The sequence below is a fragment of the Protopterus annectens genome, chromosome 3.part0, assembly GCF_019279795.1.
Source record: "Protopterus annectens isolate FY-2018-M chromosome 3.part0, PAN1.0, whole genome shotgun sequence".
Classification (NCBI taxonomy): Eukaryota; Metazoa; Chordata; order Ceratodontiformes; family Protopteridae; genus Protopterus; species Protopterus annectens.
Genome location: NC_056731.1, coordinates 841,780,432 through 841,807,085, shown reverse-complemented (window position 1 = coordinate 841,807,085; position 26,654 = coordinate 841,780,432). Strand labels below are relative to the sequence as shown.

At 34.5% G+C, this 26,654-nt stretch overlaps 1 protein-coding gene across 2 annotated transcripts in view; it reads right to left on the bottom strand.

Annotated features, from left to right (window-relative positions):
* Positions 1–26,654, bottom strand: part of CDH20 (cadherin 20) — a 330,188-nt gene that overhangs the window by 67,059 nt on the left and 236,475 nt on the right. For both annotated transcript variants that reach the window (XM_044065173.1, XM_044065174.1), the window contains exons 7-9: positions 14,408–14,595; positions 13,467–13,720; positions 6,512–6,648 (exon numbers count right to left, since the gene is read on the bottom strand). In XM_044065173.1, the coding sequence (XP_043921108.1) occupies positions 6,512–6,648; positions 13,467–13,720; positions 14,408–14,595 (579 nt within the window). The remainder of the gene's footprint in view (positions 1–6,511; positions 6,649–13,466; positions 13,721–14,407; positions 14,596–26,654) is intronic.

The window sequence follows — 26,654 nt, the reverse complement described above, 5'->3', positions numbered from 1 at the left end:
GAGTGGTTTGCTGAGATGAAGGGGCTTCTCCCCCTGATGTAGATACATCCCCAGTGATAAGGATGTTCCAAAATCACAGGGCATGTTGTCAGTAAAACTATTGTGTTTGATGGGAGACATTGATAACAAACACTGTGTGGACTGATGGACATGACATCACTAGCTCCACTGAGGTTTGGGCATAGAAAATAAATCCCCTGAAATCCAGCACCAGTGTGTAAATCCCCTGACATCTAGCACCAGTGTAAATTCTCTACCATCCAGCACCAGTGTGTAAATCCCCTGACATCCAGCACCAGTATAAATCCTCTGCCATCCAGCACCAGTGTGTAAATCCCCTGACATCCAGCACCAGTGTAAATCGTCTGCCATCCAGCATCAGTGTGTAAATCCCCTGACATCCAGCACCAGTGTAAATCCTCTGCCATCCAGCAGCAGTGTGTAAATCCCCTGACATCCAGCACCAGTGTAAATCCTCTATCATCCAGCACCAGTGTGTAAATCCCCTGACATTTAGCACCTGTGTAAATCCTCTACCATCCAGCACCAGTGTGTAAATCCCCTGACATCCAGCACCAGTGTAAATCCTCTGCCATCCAGCACCAGTGTGTAAATCCCCTGACATCCAGCACCAGTGTAAATCCTCTGCCATCCAGCAGCAGTGTGTAAATCCCCTGACATCCAGCACCAGTGTAAATCCTCTGCCATCCAGCACCAGTGTGTAAATCCCAACATCCAGCACCAGTGTAAATTCTCTACCATCCAGTACCAATGTGTAAATCCCCTGACATCCAGCACCAGTGTAAATTCTCTACCATCCAGCACTAGTGTGTAAATCCCCTGACATTTAGCACCTATGTAAATCCTCTACCATCCAGCACCAGTGTGTAAATCTCCTGACATCCAGCACCAGTGTAAATCCTCTGCCATCCAGCACCAGTGTGTAAATCCCCTGACATCCAGCACCAGTGTAAATCCTCTGCCATCCAGCACCAGTGTGTAAATCCCGACATCCAGCACCAGTGTAAATTCTCTACCATCCAGTACCAATGTGTAAATCCCCTGACATCCAGCACCAGTGTAAATTCTCTACCATTCAGCACCAGTGTGTAAATCCCCTGACATCCAGCACCAGTGTAAATCCTCTACCATCCAGCAACAGTGTGTAAATCCCCTGACATCCAGCACCAGTGTAAATCCTCTGCCATCCAGTACCAGTAAGTAAATCCCGACATCCAGCACCAGTGTAAATTCTCTACCATCCAGCACCAGTGTGTAAATCCCCCTGACATCCAGCACCAGTGTAAATCCTCTGCCATCCAGCACCAGTGTGTAAATCCCCTGATATCCAGCACCAGTCTAAATCCTCTGCCATCAAGCACCAGTCTAAATCCTCTACCATCCAGTACCAGTGTGTAAATCCCTAGCCAGGACCAGTGTAAATCCCCTGATGTGCAGGACGACTGTAACTCCCTTGATGTGTAGGACCAGTGTAAATCCCCTGATGTGCAGGACCAGGGTAAATCCTTTGACATTCAGAACCAGCAAAAATCCTCTGACATTCATGATCAATGTACATCCTTTGACTTCCAGCACCAAGGTAAATCCTCTGACATTCATGACTAGTGTAAATACCCTGGAAGCCAGGACCAGTGTAAATCCTGTGAAATTCAGGACCCATGTAATTCCCTTGACATTTAGCACCAGTGTTAATCCTCTAACATTCAGGACCAGTGTAAATCCCCTGACAGCCAGGACCAGTGTAAATCCCATGGCAGCCAGGACCAGTGTAAATCTCCTGATGAGGAGAACCAGTGTAAATCCCCTGATGAGTAGGAGCAGTGTAAATCTCTTGACAGCCAGGAGAAGTGTAAATGCCCTGAGAGCCAGGACCAGTGTAAATCACATGATGTGCAGGGCCAGCATAAATCCCATGAGAGCCAGGACCAGTGTAAATCACATGATGTGCAAGACCAGCATAAATCCCCTGAGAGCCAGGACCAGTGTAAATCACATGATGTGCAAGACCAGCATAAATCCCCTGAAAGCCAGGACCAGTGTAAATCACATGATGTGCAGGACCAGCATAAATCCCTTGACAGCAAGGACCAGTGTAAGTCCTCTGACAACCAGGACCAGTGTAAATCCCGTGATATGCAGGACCAGTGAAAATCCCCTGATGTTTAGGGCCAGTTGTATCCCCTGACAGCCAGAACCAGCTTAGATCCCCTGATGTTTAGGGCCATTTATATCCCCTGACAGCCAGAACCAGCTTAGATCCCCAGATGTGTAGGGCCAGTTATATCCCCTGACAGCCAGAACCAGCTTAGATCCCCTGATGTTTAGGGCCAGTTATATCCCCTGACAGCCAGAACCAGCTTAGATCCCCTGATGTTTAGGGCTAAAGAATGTGATGCTACACACTGTACCATTCCACTTCCTCTGCTCAAACTGTCATTGGTGTTTTCAGTTAGATAGTATCAGGGGCACTTAAGACATAATGTTGCATGCAGGTAGTTGAAAGTCAGCTGGGGTTCACAAAGGGAGAAAAAACTCTGCAAAGATCTTTGCTCTACACTGTCTTGAACTGGTGAGTTCCTTTACAGCTATCAGGCACAATGAACAAGTGTAATGCAATGAAGAAACATCAATAAAACAGTTATTTTTTTCCAGTTCATGCCACATGATTCATTATAAAATGTGCATGGGATGTAGAACAATTAGAGGTACCCTATTTTGCCAAAATAGTATTCTATAAACACAACAATTAGAAACAGCTTTTGCCCCAAAAAAAAAAAAACGATATGCAGCATCTTAGAGAAAAGAAAACAATCTAGTGTATGGAACTCTGAGAGTGTTGACAAACTGGTCGGTGAAACAGTGACATCATCTCTGAATACATATTCTAATTCAACTATTTACCACATATAAGAGGAAGATCAATATGAAAAACTGGGTATTTTCCTAAGTTCCAGAAATTAAGAAATTTCAAATTAGTATAGTGGACATGACCTTCCTTCCTTCCTTCCTAACTGACATGCTTATATTCTTCCTCCATTAATTAATTAATTAATTAATTAATTAATTAATTAATTAATTAATTCACTAAGTCATTCATTTTCTGATATATTCTTTATTCTATTCACTGTGGCATGGCAACCAAAGTCATTTCCAGCAAGAAACATGCATAATGAAGAGAACAATTCTCTGTGAGATGGTATTCCATTGCAGGATGCACAGAGATACTCTCATGTACACCATACACACACATATAATCAGCTTGGAGGACTGTTACCTCACCTAACAATGTACCTTTGAAATATGGGAGGACACCGGCAATGCCAATGAAAGCCAGCAATGGCACAGAGAAGATATAAAAACCCTGCACAGAAAGAACTGCTCACTGATCTAATGCAGATTTAGTTTTACTGGTTTCAGTATTTGTCTTCTGCATGTTGAAATATTCATTCTATGACTCTACTTCATAAATTAACATAAAGGAAAATTAACTAATTTACTAGAAAGGACATTGTGCAGACTGAGTTCATTGCAGAGCTTTGCAACAATACCTTACTCCATTTCGTTAAACAAAAAAAAAACAAAAAAAAAAAACAAAAAAAAAAAAATTTTTTTTGAGAAACAGCTTACCAACAAATAATAAACAAATATAAACAAAGTAGGCATCTTCCATGTTAAAAAGGTGAATGAGGTAACAGGATAATTGAAAAAAAGAATGATACATTGCTTTCCAGGTATTCAATAAATTAATAATAGCAAATTTGCAGTGTCTCCAATGTGACCATTTTTATAACAGTTTCTTGCTGGTGTTAGGACCTGACAGTCTAATTTTTCTCCTTTGGAGTTCCTGCTTTAGTTTCTCTATTTCTGTGATATGTGGAGGACCTTTTATTTACATTCCCTAGTGACAATTTCTTCCCTACTAATAACAGCACATGCAATATATTTTCTTACTACCAATTTAACCTGAGCAAGGGGGTCATAACCTATTAGGAATAATGCTGGGTTAATAATGACCTTACCAGAACAGATTCTACTGCAGTGTCTTTGCATCTCAGTTCTGAAAGTAAGTAGGGGTGGGCAGACCCAAAATATGTGCCTAAAGTCTCCCAAGTCCCCCCCCCCCCCCGTGCCACACATCCAACACACAACATATACGACTTCAGAAAGATCTATGATAGTACAGAGAGCACGTAGAAATATTTGCATAAGCATTACCACCAAAAGAAACAGAAATACCTTGACTTTACAACATATCTATGAATTAAAATAATTTTAGACCAATTCTCTGAAGAACGTAAGGCCACATTCCCTGGATTTGTTGGTATAATGGTATCTTGCTTTCACAATATCTGCTATATCTTAGAAACAGCATCTTTACGTTCTCCTGGGGATTCCCAGGTGCTAACTCAGCATTGCATCCATAAACGTGGGTCCTTTTTAAAGAGAGCCTATTTTCATTGTGCCAAGTCAACTTATCAAGCTGTGGTATCACCCTTCATCGTCTTGTGTAGATCTGCAGACTCTCTAAAAGTCCTTCCATGCCCTCAGTCAGTCTCCCAACATTAACTGATTCCAGAATTGTAGCAATGGGAGCATTTTCACATTTCTAACCAATGTCAGCTGCATGACACTCAGGTTTCTGTCCAGTGACAAAGTGAGTAGTTCTGTAATACACATGTGCTTTCATTTTCTGAAGTGCCCAATGGTCTTCAACACTGAAATACAATTCCTTTTAAATGGAGCCTCCATACAGCAAGATAATTTTAAAAATGACTGACCAATTGGTAGCTCACCCCATACCAAAGAGAGAGAGAGAGAGAGAAAGAGAAAGAGTGACAGCACTCAGTCCCATCAAATAATGATTTCAATCTAGCTGGGCTACTATATAGTTCATAGTAAGAGAGAACCAAGCCTCCTACTGAAGAAGGTAAAGTGTTTACCACCACTCTATAAATAGTTAGTTATAAGTCTTTTCATGGTCAGGAATTAATCCCTTGGGGAAGAATAAGGTATTCCGTTTGAGGTATAAAGAAGTATAGGTGGAAGGAAACAACTTATCCTTTGGACTTTTTGCGGGAGATCTGGACACAGGCCTTTCCATTTTAATCTTTAGCCTCTGCCAAAACAGAGTTATAAGAATTAAGAACTGTCTTCTGTAAAGTGTTAGTGAATGGTATGCCCAGACATGTCATTTGGATCATTGTTCTCAAGAACAGGAATTCATTTAAATACGTACTGTCGGGCTATAATTTACCTTAATACTCTGCTTTATCCTGATTAACTTTATAGTCTGTAAGGTCACTAAAAAGTGTTAGGTTTATGAAAAACCCAGAAGAGATGTCTATTTGTGTAGGTTAAATACAGTAACAGATTATCTGAGTATACTGAAAATATCATATGCTGAGTTCGAGTTGGATAGCCCCTAACGTCAGAATTTGGAACAATAGCAGCTAATTGCTGAATATATAAAGAATTTAGAAGAGCTATTAATGAATACCATTGTCTAGTTCATCTTGTTAACTGTATGCTGGGCAGTTTAATATCCACCTATATTTGTGATAAAGACTGAGAATAAATAAATGTAAATTATTATCAGGAATAACCCAGGACTCCATCCTTTTCAAAACCTAGGGTTGCCATATTTAGTTGAGCCCCAAACTGGACCAAAGCCATGTGCCCTGCACCTCCCTTAACCTTACCTATCTCTTCCTCTTGCTGTGCCCACTTTACATCTATTTTGCAATGTCACAGGCACATCAGGGGGAGGAGGAACATCCTTTTGTCCTGATTTCCTTTGCAATTTAATCACGATAGTTATATTTTTTAAATAAAAATACCATGGAATTGGAAATTTAACAAACTCTGATAGTCTGACTTTTTTTAACAGAATACTAGAGTTTCTACAGTATTTTCCAGACTGCCACACAATTGTTTTGATTTCTAAATAGTCTGGAAAAAATGGACAGGGGGTGATCCTACCAAAACCTGAAATAAAAAGTTCTATTAAATGTCTTCACAGTGTCCAAGCTAATGAGAAGAAATGGAACAGATGACTTATTAGCTTGTCCATCTATCAAAGATGTCTTAAGGAGGTTGCCAAAAGTAGACTGTCTTCAGCTAAATCCAGTCTGATCATAATGCATCGAAGATAGCAAGATTCTAGAGTGCATAACTGCTCATATAGTTATAAATTACTTGCAGCTATGCCTCAGGACTAAGATAGGATGGTATGAACTGGAGTGTTTATGGTCTATACTCCATTTCTTGTAGCCTCAAAGACTGATAGCTGTAATTCTGAAGGCAGATTACTGAAACTGCAAAAGTCATAAGCAGAGGTTCATCAACTAAAGCAAAGACATTATCAATGCTTTTATAAGAATCTTTCTCAGCACTTTTCCGTAAAGGCTTCATTCTGGTGTTGCACTGCAGTTAACATTTATACAACCAGCACTGGCTTTAAATGGAAGCAGTAAATATCAGTTATACTTACTCATCTCCATAGCCAAGATGGTGATATTGTGCCAAGAAATAGATTCTCGGTCCAGGGGTCTTGCAGTCATTAGAGCACCTGAGATGATGTCAATATAGAAGTATCTCTCTGGATCACTGCTTCTGTCAATGGAGTACCTATTGGGAGGTAACATGGATAACTCATCATAAATGGCATTGTTCTGTATATAACAGAGGTGACCAATCAAACTATGTTATTCAATAGTGATCAGCAGACAGTATAGCAAAATCCCAGCATGCACTCACCACAGAACAAGTAAATAAAAATAAGGGTGACACTGTATATCAATAAAGATATCAAAAAAGTTATCAATAAACATACAACAGTCACTAGTGAGAACAAAAAGAAGACGTACAATATATGTTAGGGAATAGATCCCTGTAAAGTGTGAAGAAAGTCTTATATAATTAATGAGTTATTGATGTACTCTTGTAAAGTGAAGAGAATTTATTAACTGTGAAGGACATCAATGCCTCATGCATTAGGTGCCATTTTTCTCAATTCAGGGAAAGAGTGAACCAATGACGAAGGATCATGTTTTGAGCCCGGAGCTAAGATGGTAGATCCTGCAGTAGGATGACTGGCAGAATTATATAACCGTAAGTTAAGATTATGTAATCTTAAGTTAAAATGTACACATACAGTAAAATTAAAACACCTAGGATGTTGTTTAAGAAGATTAGCAATAAAAGGGAATCATTTAATTTCATATATTTCACATAATTTATACAAATACTAAACTGAATTTAACGTGCACATTACATATACTCACTAAATCTATACACTGTTTTCTTTCCATATCCTCTTACCTTTTAACTCCTCTAGCTCATATATTATCTTTTCACTTATTTACAGCTATTCCACTCATCACCCTTTCCCTTCTGCAATTCTTCCTAAGCTATGTCTACCTTAACTGGACCAGAAAATTACTGTTTTTGATGCTAGAAATTCCATTTAAATCATCCATCAGAATTCTCATTGTGAAAAACATCCTTAACATCTCCCAGCAATATCCATACAGTATCTTCAAACTGTGTTCACTTCCTTACATACATCCCCTTTTTATATCATGGTCTTATTTTCATGAACTCTGTGGAATTCTCCTAACATGCTTAAACATTCCTTTCATGTTCTCTAGTCTATACACATCGAACTATTGTTTTACCCTGTCTTCATTTAGCTTCCGATGAAAACCATGAAGCAGTTCTTTTGTGTTACTTAGAACCCATCATTCTGTCTGTGTTATGTTTATGAATTCTCTAGCACTAGACAGTGAACGCTAGATGGAGGCTTGCCAGCTGTATATTAACAATAACTTTTGACCTTCTACTTCGCCAATGCGTTTTCTTATACCTCTCAGCCTTCTACCTGATACCCCTGTCTTCTGCTGATTTCTCACACCCCTTGTTTGCTTGAAGGTAATGTAATATGGCTATCTGTAGGTACCATTTTTCTATGAGACTGAGCCCAGAAATGCACAGCAAATCCTAAAGTAATTATAGTGGAAATGTTAACTGCAATTGATTGTAACTCCACCTATGTGTGGACATGGCAGGACAATTGCTCAATGATATTTTCCTACTTTTACTCAAAAAAACTGCAAAAAGAATACAATTTTGTTTAAAATCAGATTCACAAAGGTGGATTACTCCTGAAGTTAGAGCCAATGTGGCGATGACATACAGATCTTGGAAACAATTTATCACCAAGGGGCTAGCTGTCTTGATAGCACTGTAATACACCTGAATTCATTTCAACTGAGCCAACCGAATATACTTCATACCACTGCAGGATAAAAGTAAAAAAATAGCAAAGCAATTTCAGAAAAACAACTAGTTACTTGTAGCAGATGGCAACCATAAGCATGCTAAGCTATTCCCTGGCATCATGCAACAACAAAATTCCAGTGATTTCAGTAACCACTATCAGTATTTCCCAGACCAACATTAACATATATAAGATGCTCTTATATTTCTTATAATAAATGGCCCATTCAATTATACTTAAAATGCATCTTTCCATAAATCTTCACTGATCTTCATCGACTACCAAATTAATAACTGCTTTTACACATGAGGACAGACAGTATGACTAATCTACTCTAAATACTAATTATTCTGGGCATCATTAAAAATAGCCCTTACAAAAGAGAAAACAATTTCCCATTATAGTTAGGGTGGACAGTTATTGAACCTGCCTTAAGTCACTGCCATTCAAGATATATATGTTGCTCTTTCTATTTGGGAAGCAAGTCATATCCATTGGATTTGCAGTCATTCTACTCTTACTTTCACAGGCTTGCATTTAATGGTTAAAAGAATGTGCACTACCTTATTAATGTGTGATAATCCTAACCATAAACCTGCCTCTGTTCCTGACCCTAACCCTGCAACTTACTTTACCAAAACTCTATCTGTAATATTACCACTAAACAAGAAATTCAGACACACGCCACATGCAGCAACATGTATGTGGTGAGAGAAGACATGCAGGTGGTTGGTGTGACAGAGCAAGATGCAGAGGACAGGGAGTTTGGTGTGACAAAGCAAGATGCAGAGGACAGGAAGAAATGGAAACAGATGATCCGCTGTGGCGACCCCTAACAGGAACAGCCGAAAGAGAAGAAGAAGACCACATGCACCAATGCACACAGAAATACGCAGATAGATTCACACACATACACACACACACACACACACACACACACACACACACACACACACACACACACACACACACACACACACACACACACACACATACACACATACACACATGCAAACACAAAAAAGACAGCACTAAATCTATCCTCTTATCTAGCCCTAAGCCACTAACACTTGCGTATATGCACACTCACACACACACATACACACACACACACACACACACACACACACACACACACACACACACACACACACACACACACACAATTTGTCACCAACACACACACACATACAGGAAACAATACCAAATATGCACAATATTAAACCTATACCCTAGCCTAGCTCTTACTTATTCCTTGTATTCTAGCCACTCGCTGCAGGCACATATTTTCAGAGTTACCGTAATAGATGTGAATATCAGTTGCAGCATTAAAGACAAATGTATTTTATTTGCTCTTGATTGGGTTAGTAACACTATGTCAACGGACTCTTTTCGGGGGGGGGGGGTTGAGGTGGTATTCAGTTCATACTATCTAAGGGAAATTTAGCCAAGAAACTGCGAAGACTTCCCCTACTGTTTTAGTGAGAGGGGGTGCATTTTGTAGGTACACTTCCTGCTTCCAGGTCCAGGCACAGTGGTAGCACAGAGAAGCATGGAGAAATGTCAGATGAACAAGGAATATGTGGCAGTGATGAGAAGTTGTTTCAGTTGGAGAAACAACAAAGTTGTAAGGAGGAATCAGAGTAAAAGAGTGAGATGGAGAGACTGGATTGTGCAAAGGCAGTCAAGCCTTCACAGGAGGAGTTGATTGGAGGTATGGAGAACAGGAAGGCAAGTGAGCCTTCAGGAAAGGAGTTTACATGTAGTGAGAAGGGTAACAAGAATGTTAGTGAAATAATGAAGTTGGTCGAATCTTTACAATACTCACAGATCATTTTTTTAACAGCAGTTGTTTGAGGGTATAGGCGAGAGCTAGAATGGATGTATTATTACAGCCCTCCAGTTAGGAGGGTCGTGGGATGTTGCATTGAAGTATCTTATGGTACAGAGTGAACCAAAAATTGAGAGAGCAGTGTTGTTGGCTGAGATATTGGACAGAATACAGGAAGAATAAGTAGAAGAAGTGGTGAAGGAGAAGAAAAGTCTTATGCAGATACAGTAAAAGTTGGAGAAAGGAGAAAAGAAAAGATAGATGCAAGAAAGAAATAAGTATTTCGTAAGAATAAGTAGCAAAGAAAAAAAAAGGATTAGACATTTATGGTAGCTGGGACAATGTAATATCACCATTAGGCATGTCTCCACAAGAGGTAAGAGCATTTATTCATATTAATAAAGATATTTTGTTACATTATATTTGAATCTTTGCAATGTATGGAAAAGTTTTTGGGGCAATATTAATCAACAAAATACTGTAACCCTTGGAAGTTATACGTATTACAAGTATTTAATAGAGAAACAAAAAAGAAAATATATGTGCAATGTTGAACTGAAGTGGAAAAAGAGGTAGTAAGGAATACTTGAAGTCTGTGTGTAAAGACACATTAGACATTACTGAAATTTATTTAATAGAAGTTTATGGACAGGGGTTAGGAATGTAGTGTTGTATTAAAAATGGAAAATGAAAACATTGTGCATATTCAAAACAAAATAAAAGTAGATGGAAACAAAGGTACAGTGAAATATTAGGGCAACAAAAATGGTTATTTTTTTGTGGAAAAAGGGATCATTTAATTAACAATTGTGATAAAAGAAATGTTGCATTTGTGAGAAAGTGTGTCATGGTACAAAAATATGTGAATTGAAATGTTTTAAATGTGAAAAAAAATAGGTCAGTTACAGATGGATTGTAAGGAAAATATTAAAGAAGGGAAGGAGAAAGTAATTAGAAGGTAAGAGATTGAACATGAGACAGAACAAGAAGAAATATAACAATAACACGAAAAAGAGCACGATAAACAGACAATGACAAATAATATTGAACCAGAAGAAGGGGAAATAGTAAAATGGTAGAGGGTATGTCAGAAGTAAGTGAAGAAGAAGAGATGAATTGCAATATAATGAAAGGGAAAAATCCATTGGGAAAAGGGTAAAAGAAAAGAAAAATGAATTGGTTTAGGCATGAAAGAAAAGAAGAAAGGGAATGTTTAACAAGCAGGAGAATATAAATATAAAGACAAGAAAATAAATAAATGTAAAACTGAGAATTCTATCAATAAATGTAAATGGCATAAAGAATGTAAAAAAAATGCCAAAAATGGCAATACATAAAAAGAGGAAAAGAAATATATATATATATATATATATATATATATATATATATATATATATATATATATAAAGAAGTAAGTAACAATGCATTTGCAGGTGTGATAAGAAACAAGAAATAATTCTGTGACAGACAGAAAGAAATATAGGAGATGAACCAAGAAAAGATTAAAAGGCATTTGTTTAAACAAAGGTATATTCTACAAGGGAAAAGGAAAGAAGTGACACATTATCTGAGTAGTATAGTAAAATAAAATAAAAGGGTAATAAGAGAAATGAAAAATGAGAAATTGTCAAAAGTCAACAAAAATAATGAAGGTAGTAAAAGAATACATAGAAAATACATTTAAGGAAAGTAAGATAAAAAGAAAACTAAATTGGAAAGTTAAAAACTAACAGAATATGATAATAAAGAAACAGAAAAATAAATTACATTGGAGAAATTAAATAATACCTTAAGGTTAGTGAATCTAGATTTTGGGACAGGACCAGATGAGGATAGAATATTATATGTATAGAGATATGTTAGATTGGCAGAAGAAGTGTTACATGAATGGTTAGATGGTTAGAGGAAGGTTTTAGTCAAAGGGAAATATGTATGGCAGTTAGGAAGTTTATATAGAAAAGAAAGCGAAAAAGAAGATATAAGAAATTGGAGAAGATAGTACTGAATAGTACTAATAACAATATTTTTATAAAATAAATTATATATAATAGTAGACAATACAATATTTGGCAGAAAGGGAAAAAAAGTAAAGAGTTACTGATAGAGAAATAGTGGGTGACATAATGAATAGGAAAACAGAAGTTAAAGTCATGGCAGGTGACTTGAATAAGATATTGGACAAGATACAATATGCAATTTTTATGAGACATAATGGAAGCAGGTTACAAAAGCTCTTTACTACAGCACATGAAAAGAATAAAGTAAAAGTTTTAGTGAATGGATAGTTAAATCAAGAGAAAGACATAAAACGTGGTGTAGGACAGGGATGTCCAGCAAGTGTATTCACATTAGTCATGAACATAGTCGCTAGTAAAATAAATATAGCACAAATATTATCATATTTATCTATGGGAATAAAATTGAGGAAGGAAATGTTAAAATGATAAGAGTGAGAATAGAATTGTGTAAAAATATAAAAAATGTAAAGACTTTTTATGGAGATTATCAATAAAAAATTGCAAGTGAAAGCAAACATGCCATATAAAAAATGGAAGAAATAATATATAAGTATAGTGAAGAAGTTGAAACAGTGGAACATGTCTTTTTAAAATGTAAAAGGGTGAGGAAATTACGGCAAAAGTAATGTGATACTTGGAGGGAATTAAGAAAGTGGAAAATATAAGCATGGACATGTTGGAATATGGTACTATAAAGGTAAAAGAAGAGAATATGTCAAGAGAATTGATAGACAGATATTTTATATTATATGAACAATATGGAATATTGTATAAGATAAAATTTACTGGAAATGGATATTAGCAGAAATAATGCAAAATATCAGATTCTGTCTACGGGTAAATGGGTGGGGGACTTAAAATGAATGCATATGAAGATAAATTATATATAAAGCTTTATAAATAATGGAATGATTGTTAAAGATTGTAAATAATTGTGAATAGTGTATAATACGAAAATAATGTAGATATTGCAAATAACGTATTTAATAAAGGACCCCTACTCTTTTAAGTGCCATAAGATCTTTCACATTTACCATTGGCAGAGGGAGCCTCAGTTTAATGTCTCATCTAGAGAAATGGCAAGGAAAATGACAGAAAACTATGAAGCCACCTAATAACACAGACAACACATATTTGTTCTGGTAAAATTAATTGCCATACTTTAAAATTAATATTCATAATAATTTACACATAGTTTTATAGGTTTATCTTAACAAAAGAAATTACAGAACAAGGACAGCAATGCAGAATATTATATAAAATTGGTAAGAATTTGATTATAACATTTCAAAAATTGCTTTCTCAATATATTACATACCTAATGGAATCATTTGCCACATCAGGGTCTCTTGCAAGTATAGACTGAATAATGGTCCCAATTTCTACCTCTTCAGAAACCTCCACAAAGTAAAAGCTTGAGTCAAACACTGGTGGCTCATCCACATCTTCCACACTGATGTGAACTGTAGCTGTGTCTTGGAAAGGACCTAGGCTTAGGAATCGCAGCTCAAGGTAGGTGTTGGCTCCTTCCACTTTCAAAGTATAGCTCTTTTTTTTCTCAAAATTCAAAGGCTGTCAGAAAAATAAATCTAATTTACTTCACTCTTTAATTTCTTGTCTGTGGATTTACTGCATTCTTTTTTTTGTGACATCACTCTTATTTGACTTTGAAACTAAACCTCTTCTGTCGACACCATTACCACTGGCTTACATTTAATTATTGAAATAGCTGACATGGAAAATCATGCTCCTAAGAAATTAAAGTTAGCTCGCATGATTTATTTTTTATATGGATTTGAAAATAACTCAGTGCACAGTCAGACTGTTAGTGATAAGGGAACAGCCGGAGGTATGCTATTATATATGCTATAAGTCCGCACACTATTACCAGTACAGCTCAGTCTCCCATTTTGTTCTCAAGGGATAAATGATTTTGTAGTCATATACTCAATTACATTATCCAAACTGGCTCCTCCAAAGTCTGTGCACAGTGTCCAAAATCCACACAATGCATGCTAATACTGCATTCAGGCATTTTTCCATACCTACTGAACACTGAAGCTAACATATAATCTTTATTATTCCACATGTTTCAACCATAGCATCTGGAAAAGGTTTTACATTTTTCTCATGAAATCATTATGAAGAGACCCACTCACGTTTGAAAATATAAATGTTACATAAGCACTGACAACCAGCTAGAGACATAGACCAGTCATCAGGTTTCAGAGCTCCGTGTAGGTATCATGAGGTTATTACCTTTTTAATTGTGATGATGCCTGCTTGACTGGCATGATCAGTGCTGATGTTGAATACATCTATGCCATCTCCATCCACTATGGTGTATCTGATTTCAGCATTGATCCCTTCATCCAAATCCTTTGCAAGAACACGCCCGACAGAGGAACCAACTGGAGCAGATTCCGGAACACTCATTTGGTAAAGTTCTGTATCAAAAAACAAGCAAAATAAAATCAGAAAACCTGAAATATAACAAAATCATTCTGTTGATTGTGCAATATAAAAAACAACAGAGAACTCTATTATATAATGAGTAAAACAATGTCACTTACAGTGTAAACTAAACCATGAACATATCAGCAAATATTTTGCCATTTTGTGTTTTTCTTCCCAGAATTTTATTATAATCCACTTTTTTCTCATAATCTTCAAAAAGTCTTGCAAGTCTTATTAGGAATCACCAAGAGCTACTGATATCAAGCCTCCTCTAGCAGACATCAAAACCTGAACCCATTAGATGTTGCTTCTGCTCTGGGATCCACTATGAACACTGGCTGACAAAACACCAACGGACCACATCACTCAATTTGTTTTGCATGGGGTCGAGCCCCCACTGCACCCCCATGAGAAGGACAACCACCTTGTACTCCCCAAACTTATGTATTTAAACTCCATAATCACACAAAGATGAAGAAGGGAAAATTTCCCAAAACATAGGAAGCATTACTGGTACATGCTTAGAAACCAAACTTATATTGAGTCTTTATGCATTCTGTTCAAAATAGTCTGTGATTCAGGCACTTTTATGTAAACCTGTCTATTTGTATATTTGTGTAAGTGTGTGTGTGTGTGTGTGTGTGTGTGTGTCTGCACAGATTATATATATATATATATATATATATATATATATATATATATATATATATATATATATATCTCCACCATTTTTTGTACATTAACCTAGTTTCAGCAGATGTTCCTCCAAACAGACTAGAAAGTCTGGAACTTGGAGCTGTGAAGCTAATATGAAGCCATTTAATTATGTCACACACAATCCAGGAAATATACAGCATTTAATGAGAGAGGTATTACTTTGAGTACATTCTTTATAAATGACAGACTACACATATTGAAAACTAGTCGAAAGTAGAAATAAAGCAGTATATAGCAAAATGTTCATACTGTTTCAAATCAGTAAGGCTCTGCCCTTCACATTTCATAATATCATTATCTCTGGGGGGGGGGTGGAGCCTGAATGGCTAACTGAAAGCAGTATTTTAGAGCTCCATATAACTAGTTAAATAAGACAGGAAAAAATATTTTTTTTTCTTCAAAGTATAAAATCTTATAGATAAAGGACTCATTTACATAATTAGAAACTTTGGTGATGTTTTATAAATAATTTCCTGTCAAAAAGCTTGGAGATATATTCACTTGTTAAAATGAGCAACTCAAAGAATTCTCACCAGGATGCTGCCTTAAAGAAGAAACTACAGCAGATGGCATCTACCCTGCAGGAGTTGTCTTTGAAGATGGCTGATTTTAAAGAGAACCTGGAAAATCTTAAAACAAGCAGTCAAAAACCAGGCTGACACCATCAAGGAAATACTACAATAACACCAGACAATGATAACAGGAATAGAGGTTTCTCTAAATGACTTAGAAAGCAGACTTAAGGAAGAGGAAACACAGAAAGAAATGCTTCTTAAAGAAAACACTTGGTTGGTTAATAAAGTAGATGACTTGGAAAATAGGGAAAGGAGAAATAACATCAGGATTTTCGGATTACCTGAAAACACAGAAGGTGAGGATATTATTTCCTTTTTATCAAGCCGGATCCCTGACTTTTTAAATTTAAAAGAAGGACTTTCCTTTGGCATTGAAAGGGCACACAGAGCTCTTGGGAAACCTGTCACTAACTCAAACTCCCCTCCTAGGTCAATATTTATCAATTTTCTTTCATACTTAGACAAGGAACTGATTTTAAGATTTGCTTGGAGGAAGGCACTTCTAAAATATAAACAGAGCCTGATAAGATTTGATAACAACTATTCATCTAAAATAATGGAACAAAGGAAAAAAGTGTGGCCAATGATAAAGTTTCTGAAACAAAATAACATCAAGGCACAACTTGCATATCCAGCTAAGATAAGAATACTGTATGCCAACGAGATGAGGACTTTTATTGACTTCGAGGAAGCCTCTTCATTTATTAAAACTAATAATGTGATTACTTTACCAGAAGATATGGATTGGATGTCACCTTCTCTCATGAGAACAAAAGAAACAAATGTCTGGACAGATGTCAAAAAGAAGAAGCAAAAGACTGATACTGTTACAGCCAAATCTCTCAAAGCATCGACTATAATATGAATTATTTTAACATTACTTTAAGGGATCAATTTTACTGCTTGGAATTTTAAAACAAAGGTAACTAACTACTGGAATCTTTATCTATATTTTTTGAAAATAAATGACACATGAGAGTTTTCACATTACCTCAGGTATGTAAAATAGGGTACTTTTCTTTCACAGAAGGAGGGTTATATAGCACACAAAATATTTATACTATAAATCAAGATACATAGTATATGTCTATTTTCTCTTAATGTTCTCCTTTCTTTCTCTCTTCTCTCTTTTCTCATTATTTATTTTAACTGCATCTTGTCTCCCTTTCTAAATTCTCTCCTATTTACTATACTAATATAGTCTCTACATATTTAATAACTCACTATCTATACATAGATAAATAATAGTCTAAAATAATCTAGTTTTAAGGTAGACTAATTGGAATAGTGAACTTAATTAATTGTTATTACAATATTTATTAGATTAATGATAGTCACTGTCATGTTTATTGGGATTGGGACATGTTCGTGATTAATTCTTAAATGTGCCATTCATGTACATATGTCCTTTGAATTATTTCCTTTTAGTATTAACAAATACATAAAAAAAAGGGGGGGGGTGTACTGTTGGTTAAGAGAAGTGAAGCTTTCTTCACATTCTATTTGCATTGCCATAGCAACAGTAAACAATTGCTGCAGTTTCTAAGGACACTGTGAATCTGCAAAGTGCATTTAGCCTCACAGATAACAAATAATAAGAAAAAGTAATGGTGTTTAGTTATTAAAATGGAAAACAACCTAACAAGGTAAAATAAATACATAATAGGATTATTTGTATATATTTTATGATTTATCCTCATAGGATTACATATTCCTGGAAACACAACTGAAATGTTCCCAAACTACATGTGCACTGAAATGTAGCTGCTTGATTAAAAAGTATTACTCATTTTAACATGCTGATTCCACAAGCTGTCTGCACTGTAAAAGTTACATTTTATATGTTACTTGAAACTGACAGTATCTAGAGCACATGAAAAGATAAATATTACTTTTTGCAACATGTTATTTTTGCAGTTACCTCACACTCTGTACAAACTCTCTTGGCAACTGATAGCTATTCATTTAAAATATCAGTTTAAATATTAAATGTGCCCTTGAAATGCTATTGACATTTTGACAAAATATAATGTGAACTGTAAAATGAATGACTTGAAAGAAGTGAAGTAATGCATAGATTTCAAAGACAGTTCTTGACACTACAGTAAAAGTAAAAATGTATATTCATAAGGAAGTATTGAAATGTTTTAGTCTTCCAGTTAAAATAGCTTACTGTCAACATTTTGCGATATCAGAAAGTTTGAAGAGCTAGGAAATTACTATTCTTTGTCTTTATAATGATTATTAGACAGATGTTAGACTCTGCTTAGTTTAATGAATTGTGACATATGTTTATGAGGAAAAGTGGACTCAGTTACTCACATTGGACTACACATTCCTGGAAACTCAACTGAAATGTTCCCAAATTACTTGTGAATTTAAATGGAACTGCCTGATTAATAAGCATAATTTACTTTAACAACCTGAAGTCATAGGCTATCTGCTCTATATATGCTACATTATATATGTTACTTGCATATGACAGTCTCTAGAGCACATGAAAAAATACATATTATACCATGACCCCCCATTAATATTCCAAAACGTCCACCTGATTGGTCAGCGTGCACATTGTAAATCGACTTATACTAATGGAAAAAGGTCTGGTCGCCCGGACTTTTTCCATGAGTATAAGTCTTTTTTAAAACACTGTCTCGCTATGTTAAACTCCTTTCACATAGCGAGACAGTGTGTAAAAAGCAACGGAGATCTTGCTTTCTCCGTTGCTTTTTTTAAACCTGTCTCGCTATGTTAAATGGGTTTAACATAGCGAGACAGCTTTAAAATAAGCAACGGAGATTCTCTGTTGCTTTTTTTAAAGCTGTCTCACTATGTTAAACCCATTTAACATAGCGAAACAGTAAAAAGCAACAGAGATCTTGCTTTCTCCATTGCTTTTGCCCACAGCTCTGATGTACTGCTTAGGCATACGCATGCGCAGTACATCAGAACTGCCACAGAATACCAGACAGCTGCGGAAGGGCAGCAATGAGGCATTATACTTATATATTATATTATTATATTAAGAAAAGTAATTATTTTTTTCTTAAATAATGTCATTGTATAATAGCAATGACCCACTTCACCCTCGTGACCAAACCACGCCAACCGTGGGTAAATCCAGCATTACCCACACCCAGGCATGGGTTATTGCTATATTATTTTTGCAACATGCTACATTTGCACTAACCATACATTCTAAACTAACTCAATTGACAACTGACAAATTATTTATTTGAAACATCAGTCTAAATATTAATTGTGCCCTTGAAATATTGTTGCCATTTTGACAAAACAAAACCTGAATTGAAAAATGAATGATTTGAAGATGTGAAGTATTGTACAGATTTCAAAGACAGCTATTTTACACTACAATATAAGTAGAAATGTATACATGCAAGGAAAATTTGAAATGCTTACTACTTTTAGTTATAATAGCTTATTGTTAACTTTTTGCTTTATCAGAAAATTTAAAGAGCTAGGAAATTATTTCTAATTTATCTTTATAATGTTTACTAAAGTGATGTTAGTCACTGACATGTTTAATGGATTGCGAGTCATGTACAAGACGGACTACTGAATGCTATTTCTGTTTACCTATGTTCGCTAAATTTCTTTTATTAGTCTTCTTTCGGCTTTTCCATTAGGGGTCACCACAGCGGAACAAACAAGGGAAAGAAAGGGAAGGGAAATCTCTGTTTTTGGTCAAGGGAGGAGAGGCTTAAGAGTGCTCTAACAGCCCCAAGAATGCTCTAAGATGCTCTAAATACTATTTGATTAATACTTACCTAAGGTAAGTCTTGATTACCATATAGGTACCTTCACATTCATTCTAGACCTGATGTGATAACCCATTCTGGAAGAGGAGGTGCCCTATGTAGGATGGGAATTGTCAGGGTGATCATAGTTCATTCTTACACTCTGCTTTGTAAATCTATAAATATGTAAAAGCACTGCACACTAGAATGTAGGGTGCCTCTACTCAGAGTCAGAATACCACTGATAAGCCATGTCTTTTCATAAGTGTAAGTTGAAGTTGGCGAGCTGAAGACTGGTAAAGTAAAGGAAGACAGTACACCTACAGTAAATTCATATTTCATTGGTAATCACTCATTGTCTCCTGTAGAGTCCTTTTAGTCAAATTATTTTAGTAATAATCTATTTGTTGTTGGCTTATTTAGTAAATGCTCCTCTGCTGTATTTAATTTATCCAAAATGACATATCAGACATGTTTGGGATCTCTTAAGGGTAACTAGACATTGGATATATTCTAAGTCAACATAATTGTTTACACTACTAACATTCCATCCTGATAAATAAAATACTATAGAACAATAACAGAATAATATAGCATTTCATATCTATTTTAAGAAAATTATCCATATAATAATTTAACATATGGAGCTCAGTTGATATTGTTGGTTAAAGGTATGAGTGATAATCCAATAGCTCTATCTTTATCTAGTGGATTAGGAATGACTTTCATTCCATGTTTAATGGGAAATTCATATTTACTACTATTTGATACTTTAGAATTAATGTTTTCTAGAAGTACTTTTTTAAAGCCTGACCAGAATTTTACCCTACTTATATTTAAAGAAGAAAGAACATTAAATTATACTCCCAAGTTTACACACACATAAAAATAACATCCAATGTTATCAGAGAATATGGTATAACTAAAAAAAAAAAAAAAAAAAGAAGCAAAATGTTTTTTCCAACAATAACTTGAAATGTATTTAACATTCTTATTATTAAATACTAATGGCTTATATAATGCAAATAAAAGATCAAACTTACTAAAATATTTAAATCTAAATAAGGCACAAGTAGTATTTATCCGGGAAATGCATTTTAAGACTAATTATAGCTTTATTTGGAACCCTAAGGACTATACAGTCTTAGCTCAATCCTCCTATAAAACAAAGACAAAAGGAGTATCAATTCTCAGGAAGAAAAACATAATCACTCCAAAAGTTATTTATAAATATGAAGACAGAGAAGGTCTACTAGCATGTGTTATAATTAAATTTAATAACAGAATATGGACCTTAGCTAATCTATATTGGTTCCCAGGAATTGGAGCAGGAATGGCTAAAAAAACACCTAGATTTTACTTCCAACAATTATAAAGGAAATCTTATACTGGGAGGAGACTTTAATTGTACCTTAGAAGCTTCTGAAACCACCAAGAAGTCTTTTTGCATAGCAACTATTTCAAAATCCTTAAAAAAATGGCTTGATTCACTTCATTTAATAGACACTTCTAAAGTAGAAGATGATAAATCCTTATTATTTTCCCATAAAGACCATAGATTTGGAACACAAACCAGAATAGACAAATTATTTGTAGTTCAAGATTTACAAACAAAAATCTTCAACTTTTCAATAGTTCCTTGCCCCTTCTCAGATCATGACTCTCTGATAATGAAGCTCCAAACAGAGTTTAAACCTTTAATCCTCTCCACTAGAATTCTATCATATATCATGAAAATTAAAGAATTCCGACCCTGGATGTTGTCAGAACTACAATTATTTCTTGAAATTAATAATACAACATAAATCAGTAGAGTCACGGTTTGGGACTCATTAAAATCGTATTTATTTGGTAAAACCCTTAGCTGGTACAAAAACAAAGTTAGAGAGTGTGAATCTGAATCATTAGACTTGTAAACCAGACTCTTGACAGCAAAATCTAAAAAAAAAATCAGAATTGTCCAGAAGTCAAAAAAGAAATAGAGGAATTAAATAAAAAAATATAATGAAATTCTAACACACAAAACTTGTCTAGCCTTGGAAACATTAAAAATAAACTCATTAGCCATCTCTCCCAGATATCTACATATCTTATCTACAAGAATTAAAATGCAATCCAAAGCAAATAACATTAGTAGTATGTATCATGAAAAGAAAGGGAAAAAAGTATCACATATAGGAGACATCCGTGAAGCATTTCGGTTCCATTATATGGAACACTTCAAAAAAGAAGATTTAGATACCAACCAAATAAACTTAGATACAAACCTTATCAATATAATAAAAATTCCCGAAAACTTAAAACTAGACCTACAAAAACCTATATCTTACAAATTACAAAGAAATTGTTGACAAGATAAAAGAAAGTAAATCTAACAAAGCTCCAGGGATAGATGTTATAATTACAGAAATTTACAAACTCTTCCCTTCAACAGTAATCTACCTTTTTCATAAAACTTTGCTAGAAGTCCAGTCAGAAGCAAAAATACCACCCTCATGGAAATATTCTCTCATAACACCATTTCTAAAAGATAATAAACCATCAGACCTTTGCACCTCATACAGATTTCATTACTAAATAATGATTACAAAATATTCATGTCAATCCTAGCTAACAGAATGAAAATCCCACTTTCAAAGACAATTAATAATGATCAAACTGGATTTTTATATAACAGGCACACACATGATAATATTAAAAGGATAATTACTTTTACAGATTATGTGAATAAAGAAGATAGAGAAACACTTGTAATCTGATTAGACATAGAAAAAGCCTTTGGTTCCCTCAACTGGGAATATGTATTTAAAACTTTAGCATTATTTGAATTTCCTCCTACCTTCATCTTATTACTAAAAACATATATATTAATAACCTAGCCTACATTAAATTAGGTCCTTTCACCTCAGAATCTATCCATATAACAAAAGTTACTAAACAAGGATGCCCCCTTTCTCCTATTTTATTTGCTTTGGCTATAGAAATACTTGTAGAAATAATATGTAATAATCCAAGAATAAAAGGAATAGATGTCTATGACCAGTACATATCTAAAATAATGCTTTTTGCTGATGATATTTTATTAACCCTATCAAACTCCAGAGAGTCATTAGGAGAGCTAGAAGAAGTAATTCATACATTTTATAAGATTTCAGGTCTACACTTTAATAGATCAAAATCAAAATTTCTATTTTTAAATAAGAAAAAAAGACCTACAAGTTATAGATAAATCCATCATAGGAAACAAGAACTTACGCTAAATTATTTAGGAATAGTGTTATGCAAAATTATAAATGAAACAATATTATTAAATTATAAAAACAGTATTGAAAAAATAAAAATATATATAGAAAAGTGGAACAAAATTACATTAACTTTTGAAGACAGATTGCAATTAATAAAAATGGTCTTATTGCCAAAAATACTATATGTAGCATTAGCAATACAGTTAATTCGTGAATGATGCATTCTTAAAGAAATAAACTCATGTTTAATAAATTTTTGTATGGTATCTTAAAAAGAATAGAGTAGCTCTAACTCATCACATTAGACCCTGGAAACAAGGAGGATTGAACTTCACAAAAATAGAAACATATATAAAAGCATCTGTGCTTAAAACTACAATAGACTGGATAAACCCAAATTATTTATCAACTGGAAAGAATTAACAATGGCTATATTAACAAATTAATTTAATCTGTTGAAATAATTTTAATAGTAGACAAATCAAACAAACCCTGGTACATACTATGCATAAGTATACAATATAACATAACAAAACCTTCTAAAACAACACTGATTAATCATTACATCAATTCCTTTAGGAAACTTATCAATGCAAACATAGATCTAAAACTTTGGTTTGACCTTTTAACCCCATTTACCATCACTAAGAACTTTCCTCACAAAATATATAGGGAAACAGTAACCTCCTGGGAACAAAATGGATTCTTATACTGGTTTCAATATGTAAATAAATGAAATGATTTAGATATACATATGATTAAAAACTGCTTACAATATTCCAACACAGAACTAATTAACCTTACAAAGCATTCTAATGTACACTCAAGATTTATGCAGATTAATTAATAATTCCTCATTTAAAGATATTCCAAATCTAATAAGTTTTTTGTATGAGTTTATATGTAATAGTTGTGAAAAGAAAAATTCCATTTTAAATATATATATATATATATATAAAGAGTTAATACCATATAAAACAATTCCCAAACCATCATACTGACACTTCTTAGCAAAAGGTCAATCATTGCAGTTAACAGAAGAAATTAAAAGTAACATCTTACTATCAGTTAATTACATCTCTAACACACAGTACTGGAAAATATTTAACTGGAAGTACTTACATAGAGCATTTTTTAACACCAGATAGAATTAAAAAGATCAGTACTACTAAAAATGTTTTTTGCTGGAGGTGTGAAAAGTCAAATAAAGCAGACTGGATTCATATTTTTTATAAATGTACTAAAATTAAATCATATTGGAATGGAATCAATCATTTTTACAAGCTTTATTTAATGAATCCTTTACCTTAACTAAAGTATTGATAACACTAAATGTAAATGAAGGTCCCTACCTGAATAAAACAAATATGTATTTGTTATGGACAATACTTGCTATATCTAGGAAATGCGTAACCAGAAGGTGGAATTCAAATACACTCCCGAGCTTGGAAGAATTTTACACTTTACTGACGACAACTGCTTTGATGGAAAAAAAATCAAAGAACTACAAATCTATCTCAGGGCATTGGTAAATAATCCTTGGAAGAAAGTTATATCTTTGTCGGACACTCTGCAATAATCAATATTGTATCTCTGATAACTGATTTGTTAATTCTATATTTAATAACATACGGTGTATATAATTGAAAGCCAGGCTATTGTAAATATTGTATATAGTTGCTTAAAATGATATTTAAAATATTATGTAAATGTTATTTTAATTGAAAATAAAAAAAAATTGAGAAAAAAATAATATCATTATCTCTGAGAGAGAGAGAGAGAGAGAGAGAGAGAGAAAGTAAGGGGGCTCTTCATGCAAAACCATACAAAATCTACACAGTTAAAAATAAACTGTCTCTGAGAATAAAAATAATAAATCTGTCTCACTTTATTTAACTTAAGTGGCATTCTTCCAGTCTGTGTTTTTTCAGCAAAAGGAGTGAATATCCTGTTTTTTCTTCATATTATCTTTGTTTATAGCTTTGGTGAAACAGGTAAAATTAAAATAAAGGAGGGGATTAGAATGGATAACATATGAACTGATTACCATTCACACTTATGTCAAAATATGACCAAATGAATAACACATAAAACATTATTTCAGAGACCTTTCAAATAGCAGTCTTTGTTTCCTGTTTATTTACTGCAAGAAGTCAATTTGATAGAAACTCAAGTCCAGCGAGTTAGTAGACTGTCACTATATAAACAAACTGGTTAAAACTCTTATTTTTGGCAAATGAAGTTTTGTTTTTATCATGATCACTGTTGAAAATTTTGGGCAGTATGAAAAACTACAATCAGTTCTAATTTGCCTTATTTGTTCTTTGAGGTGAAAACTGCCAATCATAGAGAAATACGCAGAGCTGCTAAGTGGTTTGTCAACATTCACAGACACGAAATGTGTAGGGGAAGGGCTGCTTTTTGTTTATTATATTTTTTAAAAAAAAAGAAACCCTGACCTATTTTGTGTTGAAGACAATGAATTGCTTTTAAGCAGTTTAAAATGAGCACATATTAGACTAATTTGGTTCAATACAAATAATGACATTGGTTTCACAGACCACATAAGAAGCCAGTACCTCACAATCCTATCACTGTAAATAAACAGAGAACAAAAAATGTCTACACCATGGGAAATTTTGGGACACAGACTGCATTGTGAAAAGGGAATTAAGAGACTGAAAAACAAAATTACATCAGTATGGCTTGCAGTTGTCATAATGGTTATTTGGAGGTATTTGAAATTAAATTAGTATAATAAACTTCAAAGGTAATTATAATGCATTGGTACTGAATGGAATATCAAGTTAAGATGAAAGATTAGTTGCATGCTGACGTTTTCCTTTAATAATGTCAGTTCTTTATGTTCTGATGTGCATTAAATTTAAGATGTAAAACACTTTAGCATTGTTGAGAGTAGGATTAGCACACAGAGAAACACCTGACACTTAGAATGGCAGAGTCCAACATAGCCTAGAAATCTATGTTAGCCATCTGAAATATACCAAAAGTATGATTTAAATATCAGGTTTTACATGCATTTTTATTGTTTGGGACAGACACAGGAAAATACAAATATTCCCCTTAGCTGACCTTCACTATAAATTAAGGCATCTAATGCTTCATAATTAATGACTGACTTCCCCTTCCCCCAGCCCCCAGTTTAACTGCATCCGTACAAGTCTGATAATTATGGAGCAATAAAATGGTTCAAATGCAAGTGTTTGCTGACTGTATAGTCTAAGAAAGTGACAAATGTTTTAATATCTTTTAGGTGTTCTTATATGGAGACTTAAAGGCTATGCAGTCGTTAGTTTTTTATAAGGGAATCAATGTTTTGTTCCATTCTCATGGTAGATATGTAGAGCGCCGCTCCTTTCTTAAGAGTTACTCTACTTATAGAAAGTCTTGATTGGAGGACTGAAGTTGTCAGTTGCAATGTGAAGGCTGACATAATTTGCAAGTTTAGGGCAGGTTGGCTTGAGAAGTAGTTTATGGCTGAAGGACAAATTAAATATATATGAGTTTATGTTCTAGGAACATCTGGTGTAGTTGATTCAGAGTATTACAGTGATGTTGGTGAGTGGGGTGACCTGCTGTAAATTTGGTTTCTTTGCTGTATGTTGTATATTTTATTAAACATTTTCTTTTCAAGGATGCCCATGGCAACAGTGCCATATAGGAGCTTAGATAATATTAGAGTATAACCAATTCATAGCTTAGATTTAAGTACAAGATATATCTGGATCTCATA